This window comes from Musa acuminata, chromosome BXJ2-3, assembly GCF_036884655.1.
Source record: "Musa acuminata AAA Group cultivar baxijiao chromosome BXJ2-3, Cavendish_Baxijiao_AAA, whole genome shotgun sequence".
In the NCBI taxonomy this organism is placed as follows: Eukaryota; Viridiplantae; Streptophyta; class Magnoliopsida; order Zingiberales; family Musaceae; genus Musa; species Musa acuminata.
In genome coordinates, this window is record NC_088340.1 from 31,212,501 (window position 1) to 31,226,702 (window position 14,202).

At 43.3% G+C, this 14,202-nt stretch overlaps 2 protein-coding genes across 2 annotated transcripts; one reads left to right on the plus strand and one right to left on the minus strand.

Annotated features, from left to right (window-relative positions):
• Positions 1-477: 477 nt before the first annotated feature.
• LOC103974358 (probable UDP-glucosyl transferase 73B6) lies at positions 478-2,230 on the minus strand. The gene has a single exon (XM_009389163.3). The coding sequence runs from the start codon at positions 2,137-2,139 to the stop codon at positions 658-660; it is 1,482 nt and encodes a 493-aa protein (XP_009387438.2). The 5' UTR covers positions 2,140-2,230; the 3' UTR covers positions 478-657.
• A 374-nt stretch (positions 2,231-2,604) lies between these two features.
• LOC103974357 (probable UDP-glucosyl transferase 73B6) lies at positions 2,605-4,250 on the plus strand. The gene has a single exon (XM_018821806.2). It carries the CDS (start codon positions 2,657-2,659, stop codon positions 4,142-4,144), a length of 1,488 nt encoding a protein of 495 aa, XP_018677351.2. The 5' UTR covers positions 2,605-2,656; the 3' UTR covers positions 4,145-4,250.
• The last annotated feature ends 9,952 nt before the right edge of the window (positions 4,251-14,202 follow it).

A 14,202-nucleotide genomic window follows, 5' to 3' on the forward strand; every position in this document is an offset into this window, starting at 1 on the left:
AATATTTTTATATAAATTTTATCAAAATATTATATTTATGATATTTTTACACTAGACTACAGTATTTTCAATAATAACAAGAAAATGCTATAACATAATATAAATATACTATGTTATAATATTTTTATATTATATCATAATAATTGTTGGATATTATTAAAAATATTATAATATAATGTAAAAATATTATAACTAAATGGATTCATCTTATGTATCTATCTATATACAAATAATAAAAAAGGGATAGATGATTGGAAATATTTTAGATATTAAGGGAAAAAATATTGTAAAAATATTTTAAAACGGAGGGCACTTTCCAATAAGAATATAAAAAGATAATTTTTTTAAAAAATTCGGCCAATTTATATTGTAACCATGATTAAAATAAATTATATGTGACATAAAGTTAAATCGCATATGACCTCATTTAAATGTATTTCACTTTAAGAATTATTTTATTTTTTCGTGTGTCATCTATTTATTTGTTGATGCTGCAGCATTTTATTTCCAAGTTGAAGTGACAGAGAAACTGTTTGAGAAAAGATGAGCCCAGAAGCTGAACCACGCCATAACATTTGCCGACAGCTACAGTAACAGCAGTAACATCATAAGAAGAAGAAGAAGGTGAGCAGCTCGTCGCCCACCAGCATACCCAGTTCACTGCGCTGCCTCCCCCTGCCCCGCCTTCTGAAGCCGCACCGCCTCCAGCTCTTTGATCAGGTTGGTGACGTCCTCGTGCGTCGACCCCCTTTCCTCCACCGCCTTCCTCGCCGCCTCCCCGTACTCCTTGGTCCTCCTCCTCACCGCCTCCGCGTCCTCACCTCCCCCCGTGGCCTTCCTCACTGCCACCTCCACCTCCTCCGCGCTCACCAGCTCCGGCGTCTGCTCCGGCGAGCGGCACCGCCGCAGGCCCTCCCACACCCGCAGCCCCGCCCCCATGACCTCCACCACCAGCTCCTGGTTGATGAACTGTTCGTGGAACAGCGGCCAGGTGAGCATGGGCACGCCGGCGCACACCGCCTCCTGCAGCGAGTTCCAGCCGCAGTGGGTCACGAACCATCCCACTGCAGCGTGGCCCAGCACCGCCAGCTGCGGGGCCCACCCCCGCACAAGCAGCCCGCGGCCCCGGACGCGCTCTTCGAACCCGTCCGGCATCCACTTCTCCTCCGCCACCGGGCCCCCCTCCGCGTCCTGCCGGACCACCCACAGGAACGCCCGGCCCGACGCCTCCAGTCCCTTTGCGATCGCCCGTAGCTGCGCCACGCCGAGGCGGCAGAGGCTACCAAAGCACAAGTACACCACCGACCCCGCCGGCTTCCCGTCGAGCCAGGACAGAATCCGGTTCGCCTCGGTGGCCGGCAGGCCCCCGCGCTTGGCTCGCTCCTCTTCCGCAGCCCGGCAGCAGAGGGACACGGGCCCAACGCACCAGGCGCGGAGCCCCTGCGGGTGGTGTTTCTTGTAGTAGTCCACGTACGCAGGCTCCATCTCGCGGTAGGTGTTGACGACTACGCCGTAGCTCTTGGCCTCGGCCTCCCCGAGGAGCTGGAGGAATGCGAAGTTGTCCATGAGCTCCGGGAGGCCGTCCTTGTAGAGACGAATCGGGTGGGGGAGCCCGTCCATGGTGAAGGACTCCAGGAAGGGGAAGTGGCCGAGGAGGTTGCAGATAACGTACTGCGGGAAGGCGCCGGCGCCGTGGAATATGAGGCGGGGGACACCGAGGTCAGCCGCGAGGTCGGCCGTCCACGTGAAAAGCGAATCAGACACGAGGGCGTCGGGGCGGAGGTCGCGGAGGAGGGCGGCGACCGGGGCCTGGAAGAGGAACAGGGCGTTGACGAAGTTGTCGAACTGGGCGGCGGGGACGTCAGAGAGGTTCTCGCAGGCGGGGGCGAGCCCGGTGGCGGAAGGGTCGGGGAAGGGGATGAGGTGGAGGGTGAGGGGGTGGCCGAGGGCGGCGGCGGCGTCGATGGCGGGGCGGACGCTGTGAGCGTTGCCCGGGGTGGTGACGACGGAGGAGCGGACGCCGCGGAGGGCGAAGAGGCGGGCCATGTCGACCATGGGGATCATGTGGCCGGGACTCATCAGGGGAAAGAATACAACATGGAGGGGGCGGGCGGTGGAGGCAGCTTCGACGGAGCCCATGGAGGCGGCTTGGTGGCACTTCCTACTGTCTCGCTCGACACACACACGAGCAACCCAGAAGAAGTCGCGCGCAGTGGTGAATAGCTTTGACCTTCGGCCGTTATGTACATCTTTTATCGACTACTGATCACATCTCGTATGTGAAGAAAAGGACGGGGGTTGGTGGCGTCGACGGCTGAGATGCGATACGTATCAAAAGAATACATTTCCGAAACGAAACCCAAAAAGAATATTTTACTATTGGATTTCGAGTGCGATGCGTGCTTCACGTGACCGACTCAGATCGATCTCAAAACCCCGATGTACCTGCCGACCGATCACGTGTCGTGGTCTTACACGTACGCGCATCTCCATGTACGTCCGATCTAAAAGATCGAGCTGGCGGATGCTGATTGACTCATCGTTACCTACCACCGAGTAGATATGGACGTAAAAACTGAGTCATCGGATCACTAATAACTTGTTCCTGTTTGTTTGTACGCCTCCTCCTCCGCGCTCAGCTGCCGGCTAAACCATCATGGGCTCGGTAGAGGCACCGCCCGCCCCCCTCCGTGTATTCTTCATCCCCTTCTTCGCCACCGGGCACATGATCCCCTTGGTTGACATCGCCCGCCTCTTCGCTGCCCGAGGCGTTGACTCCACCGTCCTCGTCACCCCCGCCAATGCCGCCCTCATCCAAGCCACCGTCGACGCTGCTGCCGACTCTGGCCTCCTTATCCGCACCCTCATCTATCCCTTCCCCTCGTCAGAGTCCGGCCTACCCCCCGGCGTCGAGAACATCAGCGCCCTTCCCCCCTCCGAGTCCTACAAGATCGACGTCGCCACCCCCTTCGTCCGCCCCGCTCACGACCGCCTCCTCCGCCTTCACCGCCCCGACGCCGTCGTCGCCGACGTCCACTTCCCCTGGACCACCTTCGTCGCGCGGGATCTCGGCGTCCCGAGGTTCACCTTCCAGGCCCTCGGCCTCTTCCCCGTGTGCATGATGAACTCGCTCTTCACCAACCTCCCGCACCTCGCCGTAGCCGGCGACGACGTACCTTTCCTCGTGCCCAACCTCCCACACCCCATCCACATGGTCCGTCGGGAGCTCCCTGACTTCCTCCGCGGAAACACCCAAATCGGCGCCGCCATGGACGACATCAGTGCCGCGGAGTCCGGGAGCCTCGGCGTCGTCGTTAACAGCTTCGTCGAGATGGAGTCGGCCTACGCCGAGTACTACTACAAGACATGCAACATGCGGAGCTGGTTCGTGGGACCCGTCGCGCTCGCCGCCGCGGGTCAGGGCAGCAGCCTTGCCACACGCGGCGGCGACGATCCGATCGCCGCCGCGAACCGCGCCCGCTGCCTCTTGTGGTTGGACGCGAAGGAGCCGAAGTCGGTGGTGTACGTTTGCTTCGGGAGCTGGAGCCAGTTCACTGGAGAGCAGCTCCGGGAGATGGCTCTGGGCCTTGAGGCGGCTGGCCACCCGTTCCTGTGGGTGGTAAGGGACGGCAGCGACGAGTGGATGCCGGAGGGGTTTGAACGGCGGGTGGAGGGCCGGGGGCTGGTGGTCCGAGGATGGGCCCCGCAGGTGGCGATACTGGCGCACGCGGCGGTGGGCGGGTTCGTGACACACTGCGGGTGGAACTCGGTGCTGGAGGGGGTGAGCGCCGGGCTGCCCATGGTCACGTGGCCGCTGTCAACGGAGCAGTTCATGAACGAGAAGCTGGTGGTGGGGGTGCTGCGGGTGGGCGTGAGGGCGGCGGAAGGGCCCGGGAGCACGCTGGAGGAGGAGAGGGCGGTGGTGGGCGCGGCGGAGTTGGCGAGGGCGGTGGGGTGGGTGATGGACAGCGGGGAGGAGGCGGAGAGGATGAGGAGGAGGGCGAGGGAGTACGGGGAGACGGCGCGGGCGGCGGTGAAGGAAGGCGGGTCGTCGCACAAGGGGCTGAGCGACTTGATAGAGGAGATCCGGGCGTGGCACAGTAACAAGGACGTGGCTTGTGACGCTGCAACCCTGAAGGATTAGTGGGATTAAAGATTGTTGTTGTGGTTCGGAATAATGCAAGCTGGAGTGCTCGTGTTAAATCCTTGTTTCTTAATTGGTTTGAATCGACGATGACAAGATGCAGCGATGTGATGTTGCTGTTGTTGTGGGGATTATATATATATATATATATATATATATATATATATATATATATATATATATATATATATATATATAATTGGGTTAACCAAACATTAAATTAAATCTTAAGACGAGAAATCTCTATTAAACTCCGGTCCAATTGCGGCCCAATCCAATTCGTTGGGCGTTGAGACCAAGTCCAACACATTTCCTTTGGCGGCCTTCTCCCACCCCTCGAGTAAGATGATGGCCCATGGCGCTCTCAGCTCCGTCAACTCATCGTCGAGTACGTCACCGGAGCGGTCTCCTGATTCTCCAGCGGCAAGAGAAGACTAACTTGTGGTGCCGATCTCACTCCGACCCACCTGTCTGTTCCTGTCGTCGTATCAGTGATGCATGCCACCCGTTCGACCTTTTGATTTCTCTCTCTATCGTAGAATTTTATTATTATTAAATATTTTATTTAATAATAATGTAATCGGTCTCATTAAGTTTATCATTCATTATAATCAATTTTTTTATTTATTATGATTTAAATATTTCAATTTTTTATTATAAATAAATTATTATTATTAAATATTTTATTTAATATTATTAATATTCTTCATGGTCTAAATGTTATAAATTTGAATTAATTATTAAATGTTATAAGTTGGTGATAATAAATGTTTTTGATGGGAGAATATATATATAAACGAAAGTTTTGATCCTTAGGCTCAACATATCTTTCAAGTCTAAAGGATTTCCTACATCATCTAAAAAGCGAGAGTTTATAATCGAGAAATATTAAAATTTAAGAAGAAACCATTGCTGAAATTCTTGATAACAATGGTTGAAGGTATGCAATTTCGTTTCTGCATTAGTTTTTTTTCTTGTGTTTCTATTATAATGGTTTAGAAACATATTTTGGTATCAAAATTTTTAATAGTTGGTATCAGAGTCAATTGACCTCTACCTTGATATGAAAGATTTTTTATTTTTATACCATGAATATGATTTTATTTTGATCTTTTTTTTAAAACTTTTTTGATATATTTCATGTTGAAAATCATGAGGATATAACATTTCAATATTTAGAGTCAATAAAATGCTCATATTATGTATGTATATTTGGTCATATTAATTTATACTTATGAATCAATTTTATATGTCCAAAATGTCTAGTGATCCATATAATCTTAATTAATTAGGAATTAGCCATAATATTCTTAATTAATTAAAATTATATATAAAGTTAATATAAAGATCACATAAGTAATTAGACATCATGTTGTGACTGATTATATTTAATATAATAATTATTATCCCATAGGATCTTTTATTATATTTAATATAATTAATCAGGATAAAATATCAGATTATTTTCATAATTTACCCACATGGATTATGAATTGGAATATAATTTAATAGTTTTATCATAAAGAACATTTGAATCTATTTGAATTAAAATTTTAGTCCAGAAGTAATTTTTATGTCATGAGATTCATATTTTGGCATATTTCACATTACTAAAATATGCAATTTAAATTATTAAGTCTTAAATTTTCACATAAACATGTTTGATTTTATGTAGTTTCTCAAACTGTTAATTTCTCTAATATTCGATGTGACATTCTCGAACTTAGTGGTGATAACTATAAGAAATGGAAGGAGAGGATTCTCCTTCATTTAGGATGGATGAATATTGATTATGCTTAGGAAAGATGAACCACCTACAGTCACTAATACTAGCACTCTAACTAAGGTCACGTTATATGAGCGATCCAATCGACTCAGTGTGATGTTTATCAAAACTAAGATAACTGTTGGCATACGTGGTTATGTTGACCAGCATGAGAAGGTCTGAGACTTGCTACCATCTATTGATGAGCAATTGATCACTTCGGAAAAGGCACTAGCAAGTATCATAATAATGAAATTCTTATCCCTTAACCTTATCAATATAAAGGGTGTGCGTGAGCATATAATGCAAATGCGAGATATTATGGCTTAACTTAAGAAACTCGAGGTTAATATGTCAGAATCTTTCCTGGTGTACTATATTCTTAACACCCTTCCACATAAATACGTGTCTTTTAAGATTTCATACAATACACATAAGGACAAATGGTCAACCGATGAATTAATGACCATATGTGTTCAAGAAAAAGAGAGGCTAGTGATGAAACTGGGAGAGTGCATTGGTAGTAACGACTTGTGGGAAGAATAAAACTAACAAAAATCAAGCTCATTAGTAGAGAAAAGGTAAAATACCACCCCAAACTAATATCAAGCAAGAAGCAAAGTGTTTCTTTTATAAAAGGAAGAGACACATGAAGAAGGAATATACGAAATTCCAATAATGGTTTGAAAAGAAAGGTAAACCAACCTCGTTTGTGTGTTATAAATCTAATATGGTTAATGTTAATATTAACACTTGGTGGATTGACTCTAGATCAACAATCCATATTGTAAACTCTTTGTAGGGTATGCAAAACCTAAGGAAGCCAGTGGGAAGAGAGCAAAGCATCTTATCAGGTAATAAGATGGGCTCACATGTGGAGGCAATTGGAACATGCAGTTTAATTTTAAATAATGCTTTTGTTTTAAAATTGGAAAGGAACTTTTATGTACCAAGTTTCTCACGAAACTTAATTTTTATTTCCAGACTCGTACCAATTGGATATTCTTTTAATTTTCAAGACACATCATTTCATTTATTATATAAATCTGATTGTGTTGGGAAAGGTATTTTGTCTGATGATTTTTATCGTATTTCCTTACAAAATGATGACACTCAAAGTTCAATACATGTTCACGCTGGTCCTAAAAGGTGTAATATTAATGAGAACTCCTCTATGTTATGACATCAAAGATTCGGACATCTCCATAGAGAGAATTAAGATATTAGTTAATGATAGGGGTACTTAGTATTTATGATTTTACTAATTTTAAGACTTGTGTGGACTGTATTAAGGGAAAGTAGACCAATAAATCCAAAAAAGATACTAATAGGAGTTCAAATATACTAGAGATCAATCAGTATATATATGTTATCCAGACATGGACACATATGGTCAGAAATACTTCATCTCATTTATAGATGATTACTTACGATATATGTATATTTATTTGCTTCATAACAAAAATGAAGCATTGGATGCCTTCAAAGTCTTTTAAGGCTGAAGTTAAGAACCAATGTGGTAAGCAAATTAAAATTGTGACATCAAATAGGTGTGGAGAATATTATGATAGATATACTGAAAATGGACAAGCACTTGGTCCTTTTGCTAAGTTTCTTCAAGAACATGAGATTGTTGTCTAATACACTATGCTTAGATTTCCGGACCAGAATGGTGTTGTAGAAAGAAAAAATCGAACATTATTAGACATGGTGCGGAATATACTTAGCAACTCCAATCTTCATAAGTTCTTGTAGACTAAAGCACTAGATACGACTATATATATATATATATATATATATATATATATATATATATATATATATATATATATATATATATATATATATATATATATATATATATATATATATATATATATATATATATATATATATATATATATATATATATATATATATATATATATATATATATATATAAAACCGAGTTCCAACCAAGGCTGTCCAAAAGACATCATTTGAATTATGGAAAGGTTGGAAATCAAGTTTGCGACATATGTGCGTTTGGGGATGTCCGTCTGAGGTGAGGTCAGGATATAAAATCCACAAGAGAAGAAACCTGAGAACTATTAGTAGGTATTTCATTGCATATGTCAAAAAATCCAAATGCTATAGGTTCTATTGTCCATCTCACACAACTAGTATTGTGAAATCAAGAAATGCTAAATTTCTTGAGGATGACATGATTAGTGGGAGCGATCATTTCAGGAACATAGTTCTACACATGATCATATGAAATCTCAACATTCCACATTAAATGATAGATTGGTTATAGTTCATAGCACTCCTCAAGTACAAACTGGTGCTGAACAACCAATCATTGAAATTCCACAAGTTGCTGATAGTATTTTAATAGATTAAGTAGTTAAGGAATTACAACAAGCTCATGAACAACTAGTTGAACCACAAGTTCCTCAAGGAAGCATTGGTATAATATTAAGAAGATCTACTAGAAATAAAAGATCAGTAATTTCTAATGATTATGTTGTATATCTACAAGAATTTGGCTATAATATTGGAGCCAAAAATGATTCTGAAACTTTTTCACAGGCCATGAGTTGCAACGAATCAAATTTGTGGCATGATACCATGAAAGAAGAGATGAATTCCATGATGAGCAATGGAATCTGGGATCTTACAGAGTCGCCTAATGAAGCAAAGGCTATTGGTTGCAAATGGGTCTTTAAAACTAAGAAAGATTCATTAGGCAACATTGAGAGATACAAGGCAAGACTTATTGCAAAGGGATTTACTCAAAATAAGGGAATTGATTATACAGAGATATTTTCTCCTATATCTAAGAAAGATTCTCTTCGTATCATTTTTTGCATTGGTTGCTCATTTTGACATTGAGTTACAACAAATGAATGTAAAAATAATATTTCTTAATGGAGATCTAGAGGAAGAGGTTTATATAAAATAACCTAAAGGTTTCTCCTCTTGGTGAATGCTTGGTTTGTAAGCTTAAGAAGTTTATATATGGTTTAAAACAAGCCTCTCGCCAATGATATTTTAAATTTTATGAGGTAATTTCTTCGTTCGGATTTGTTGAAAATCCTATGGATCAATGTATATACCAAAAGGTCAGTGGAAGTAAAATATGTTTCCTTATTTTATACGTAGATGCTATTTTGTTTGCAACCAACGATAATGGTTTGTTGCACGAGGTGAAACAATTCCTTTCTAAAAAATTTGATATGAAGGATATGGGTGAAGTATCTTATGTCATTGGTATTAAGATCCATAGAAATAGACCTCGAGACATTTTAGGTCTATCACAAGAAACCTATATCAATAAACTTTTAGAAAGATTTCTGATAGATAATTATTCACCAAGTGTTGCTCCCATTGTGAAAGGTGATATGTTCAATTTGAACCAATGCCCAAAGAACAACATTGAAAGAGAATCAATGAAAAATATCTCATATGCTTTTGTTGTAGGAAACCTTATATATACTCAGGTCTGTACTAGACCTGATATTGCATTTGTTGTGGGGATGCTAGGTCGATATCAAAGTAATCCAAGGACCACTAGAGAACTGCAAAGAAAGTGATGAGGTATCTACAAGGAACCAAAGATTACATGCTTATGTATTGACAAACAAACAATTTGGATGTGATTGGTTACTCAGATTCAGACTTCGCCGGTTGTATTGATTCTCGTAAATCAATATCAGGATACTAAGGCTACTTCATAGTGTATGTCTATACATAAGCATTTTTTAGAGAAATGCTGGTGGAGCTATTTCTTGGAGAAGTACCAAGCAGATCTTGACTACTACTTCTACCATGGAAACTGAGTTTATCTCCAGTTTTGAGGCTACTTCATATGGTGTATAGTTTAAGAGTTTCATTTCTAGGTTTAGAATCATAGATTCTATTTCTAGGCTATTAAGAATTTTCTGTGATAATTCAGCTGCTGTCTTTATGGCCAAAAACAATAAAAGTTGAAGTCAAAGTAAACAAATCGACATTAAGTATTTAGTCATAAGAGAACATGTAAAAGAAAAGAATATGGTCATTGAGCATATTAGCACTAAATTGATGATTGCTGATCCTTTGACTAAAGGCATGCCACTTCTGAAATTCAAGGATCGTATAGAGAAAATGAGGCTTAGTTCCACTTTGTAATGATATTGAAACTCTTATATATTATGATATTTTCTCATTCAGGTGCACATTATTTTGAGAAAATATATGGATAGTAGACCAAGAATAAACATAAGGTTTATTCATTAAGTAATATTACCACATTAAGATTAAGAAACTAAATACATCATGATACATGAATGATAATACTCACTCTTAGAGGACTTATCGCCATGATTCATATATTTATTTCTTAAAAAAGTTGTTCGATAAATATTAATTCAAATTATTACGCTAAACGTATGGACCAAGTGAGAGAATATAACCATTATTATTAAATATTTTATTTAATATTATTAATATTCTTCATTATGGTCTAAACCTTATATATTTGAATTAATTCTTGAATGTTATGAGTTAGTGATAATAAATATTCTTAATGGGAGACCATCTATATAAACGAGAGCTTTGGTCTCTGAGCTCAACATCTCTTTCAAATCTAAAAGATTTTCTACACTCTCTAAAGCGAGAGTTCTGAGTCGAGAAGTGCCAAAATTCAAGAATAAACTATTAGAATTTTAAGGGTCACGCATGTATAATTAAATATATTAAGCCATTATTTGGATTAGCCAAAATTAAAGTGATCTAATTAGAGTAAAGTTATTTGGCTAAGTGTCACGGACTTAGCTGGTTTTGCCTAAGTCGTGTGGCACCCTTGCGTGTCCGTCCGCAAAGGTCAGCCTCTCCGAATCCTCCCATGTCCCTTGGGACCCACAAAAGAGAGAATGGGTTAGAGAAAATACCTCATTCGGGATCTATAAGCAAACATCTCCGAAAATACTTCATAGACAATGCAAATTACAAACAGACTTTACAAGCTCTGAATAGTTACACAACAAAAGGGTAAAATTATCCATTATAGATCGAAAATCTCTCACAAGTGTCCACATGATACAACCTTTATTTACAAGCCTAAAGCGGCCGCCAACCCTACTAAAATGGGACTATTAAGCCTTCGACCATCCCTCTACATACTGTACAAAGCATGAACATACCAAGAGACACGGACATACATAAGCATTAAATCAAACATCCTGTTTAGAAGTTTGTCCGTGACATTCTCCCCTACTTATTCCTTCGACGTCCTCGTCGAAGCCTTTGCCGACACTGCAACTCCTTACCTTTGCTGAGTCTTCAATCTTCTGCTCTAGCTGCAATGCGCCTCCTGGCTCCCAACTGCTCTCCGCTACTGTTTTTGAGTAGTCGAACCTTTGATCCACCATGCTACTTCAACTCGTCAATGACTCTGACTCTAGTGTGGGGTTGGCTGAGTTGTATTGATCCCTTGTTGGTTCCTGCGGATCCTTCAGATGAAGGAAAAGACCATCCTTACTGCGCCAGTCTCTCAAATGCCTCATGCTGCTTGAACTGGGTGGATGCTTGTTGGAGCTTTAACGAGCATCGTCTCGCAAACTTCTAAAGTTTTGGGTCCTTCCTCCACAAATTTATCCATTGACTCTTCTTTCACTTAGTTGTCACTTCCAAGTAGGTTCGCATCACTTCCGCTTTCGATTGGCATTTCGTTGGGAAATGAAGCGGACAATCTACTCTCAGTAGTACTGATCACCGTTGGTGAGGATTTGACAATTATTGTCTTCCATTATCTTCGAAGGGTCTTTGAACTTGTACAGAGCTCCTCTGCTGGATAGATAAGAGAATTGGGGTACTCAGTTTTGCCCATTCTCTTAAGGGTTGAGAAGGCAAAGATTACTTGACTTCGCCCACCTCCTCGTGGTTGTACTCCATGCATCGAGCTGGTTACTAGCCTTCACCTACTCTTTGCTCACACTTCTGAAGCACTTGAAGTGTTTGCACTCCTTACATTGAGTTAGTTACTGTGATTCACCTTCTCAATGCCATCGAACTTCTGGAATGCGGGAAGTTTTCACCCCAACTTGGAGTAATTCTCTAATAGATTTGGTCGCCTCTGGGATTGTACCGTCTTCTCCATCAACCCTACCGCCTGCTCCACTGAGTAGCAAAGGTACAGCACTATGTACTGCATGCTTCGTTCCTTGGTCGTGCACTCTTGCATGACCCGAAGTCCTTCACTTTCGGCTATCTTGATGAGAAGCTCATTGACATCGGGCTTACGAAGTTCCTTGGCCTCTGCCCTTCAGCCTTGTCTCGGTACTTGGAGTTTGCCTCTGCATGCTCTACCTCCTCGGCCCTTTTCACGACCAAGTGCTCTCCCTCCATGAGAGCAAGGGATCAATAACTTTTACGGAAGTCCCACCTCTACGATACCATGGCACTGCCATGCCCATGACACTACTCTCGGTTGCCTCGCATCTACATCCCTTTTCTTCCCAATCAGTAGATATGCCTTTGTGGCACTCCTCCGAGTCCACCTCTATTCTAACTGATGCTTGATTTTGGGTAGCTAAGTACCTCTGGACTCGTCGTCGCTTCCTCGCCCCTTTCGACCCCCTACTTCAACACCTCTGTGTTCTCCAAGCAGCTTCCTCTTGGTCGATGGAAAGACAGACTGCAACTCCCATGCATGGCCTCTGCCATTGCATTATAGGGTTTGCACCGATTTTGTTCTCCTTAGCTTCCATGGTAGCAACGTTCGCTTACTCGACCTTGTCCTCTAACTTGCCGGGCTCCCTTAAGCGAATATGAGCTATGGAGCCGTCCAACTCTCCAGCTGCTTCGATCATACCTCTGTATGATCAAGTCCCTCCCATGGGACTCATTGGTACTTGCATTCGAACTTTTCCCTTGGTGGAATCCAGCCCCCATATGCTGATGACCAAGGTTTTCATCCGATGCAAAATTTGATGCATGCACGGAAGAGCCGCCTTTACAGTACCATGGTCTTCACTCCTTGAATCCATAGCCCTTCTTACCATCGTGTTGTTCACCGAAGTGGAGCTTCCAATAGCTCCCGATTATGCCTCCGTATGATCTAGTCCCTCGCGGGCCTATGTCATGTGTATCGCATTGCCACGAACTATTCTGCCACGATCCACTGTACCATGTCGCCTCCTGGTGACATCTCTATTGCATTCTGATCCTTGTGGGATGAACTCGAATTGTGAACCCTTCATGTGTGGCCTCTGCCAGTACATCGCAGGGTCTCTTCCACCTTCGATTTTGTTCGCTCCTTTGGCAATCGACCTTCATCCACCCACTCTTGGGTCACACCTAGATGAAGCACCGCTCTAGGACAGTCCGTCGCCTAGTAGCTCTCGAAGTCCCCCGACTTCGCTGCAATTAGTGCCCCATTGTCTGGATCCTAGGCCTCTGCCCCTATCAACACAATCTCCGCTGCGCACTGCTTCCCGCCTAGCAACTTTGATTTGCAACACTATGGCATATTCTTCAAGAGTACCCGCCTCTGCATCCTCTTGCCCCGTGCTAAGACCTTCTGAACCCAACTTCGCCTCCGCAAATTTGAGTCGCCTTAGTTCCTACATCAAATGCTTTTCCGAGATAAGGTGCATGTGCCCAGAAGCTCCCTTCGTCTTTGGCACCATGCAAGATGAGTTCGCTCTGTCAGAATGAAGGACCCATGGAACAACATGATCCTACTCTTGCCTCTGCAAGAGTTCATGTCCTTGACCTCTATCTAAAGAAAGCACTATGCCTCTGCTCCATGTTCCAACTTCTATGCTGGCTCCTTTCATGCGGCTTGGGTACTTCGCCAAGTTACACCCAAGTTGCTCCGCTCCTCGTTTTTGCATTGAGTCGATGGTGGCACTCGCGCCCACCATTCCACGGGTCAACCCTCCCTTGAGTCCAATCTCCATATCGACTCCAAGTGTGCCTTCATTTGTGTTGCTTTGAGTCGCTCCCCCACTTGATCTCGCAATGCATCCACCAATGCATTCTCTCGAGCGAGATCATGCAATGACTCCTCGTCGCTTGCTCAGTCCATTGAGCTTCGTGGAGTTATTGTTTGTTGAGGTACTCCTCAACATGTGAGGTCCGTCCCACATGATTCTCCCTTTGGAGAGCCAAGACTTATCCCTCTTGGATAACTGTCCCATTGGAGCAACATCTCTCTTCGTTTCGGAGACCACCATCCCCTTGGACTACTATGATCTGTTGAACAAACTGTGCATTGTTCTGCCTCCTGCAAACGCACTTACTAGATTGTGACTCCACGTCAATACAA

Bases quoted from the DNA above. Each gene is read 5' to 3' on its own strand.
- LOC103974358 (XM_009389163.3), bottom strand. From the start codon at position 2,139: ATGGGCTCCGTCGAAGCTGCCTCCACCGCCCGCCCCCTCCATGTTGTA.
- LOC103974357 (XM_018821806.2), top strand. From the start codon at position 2,657: ATGGGCTCGGTAGAGGCACCGCCCGCCCCCCTCCGTGTATTCTTCATC.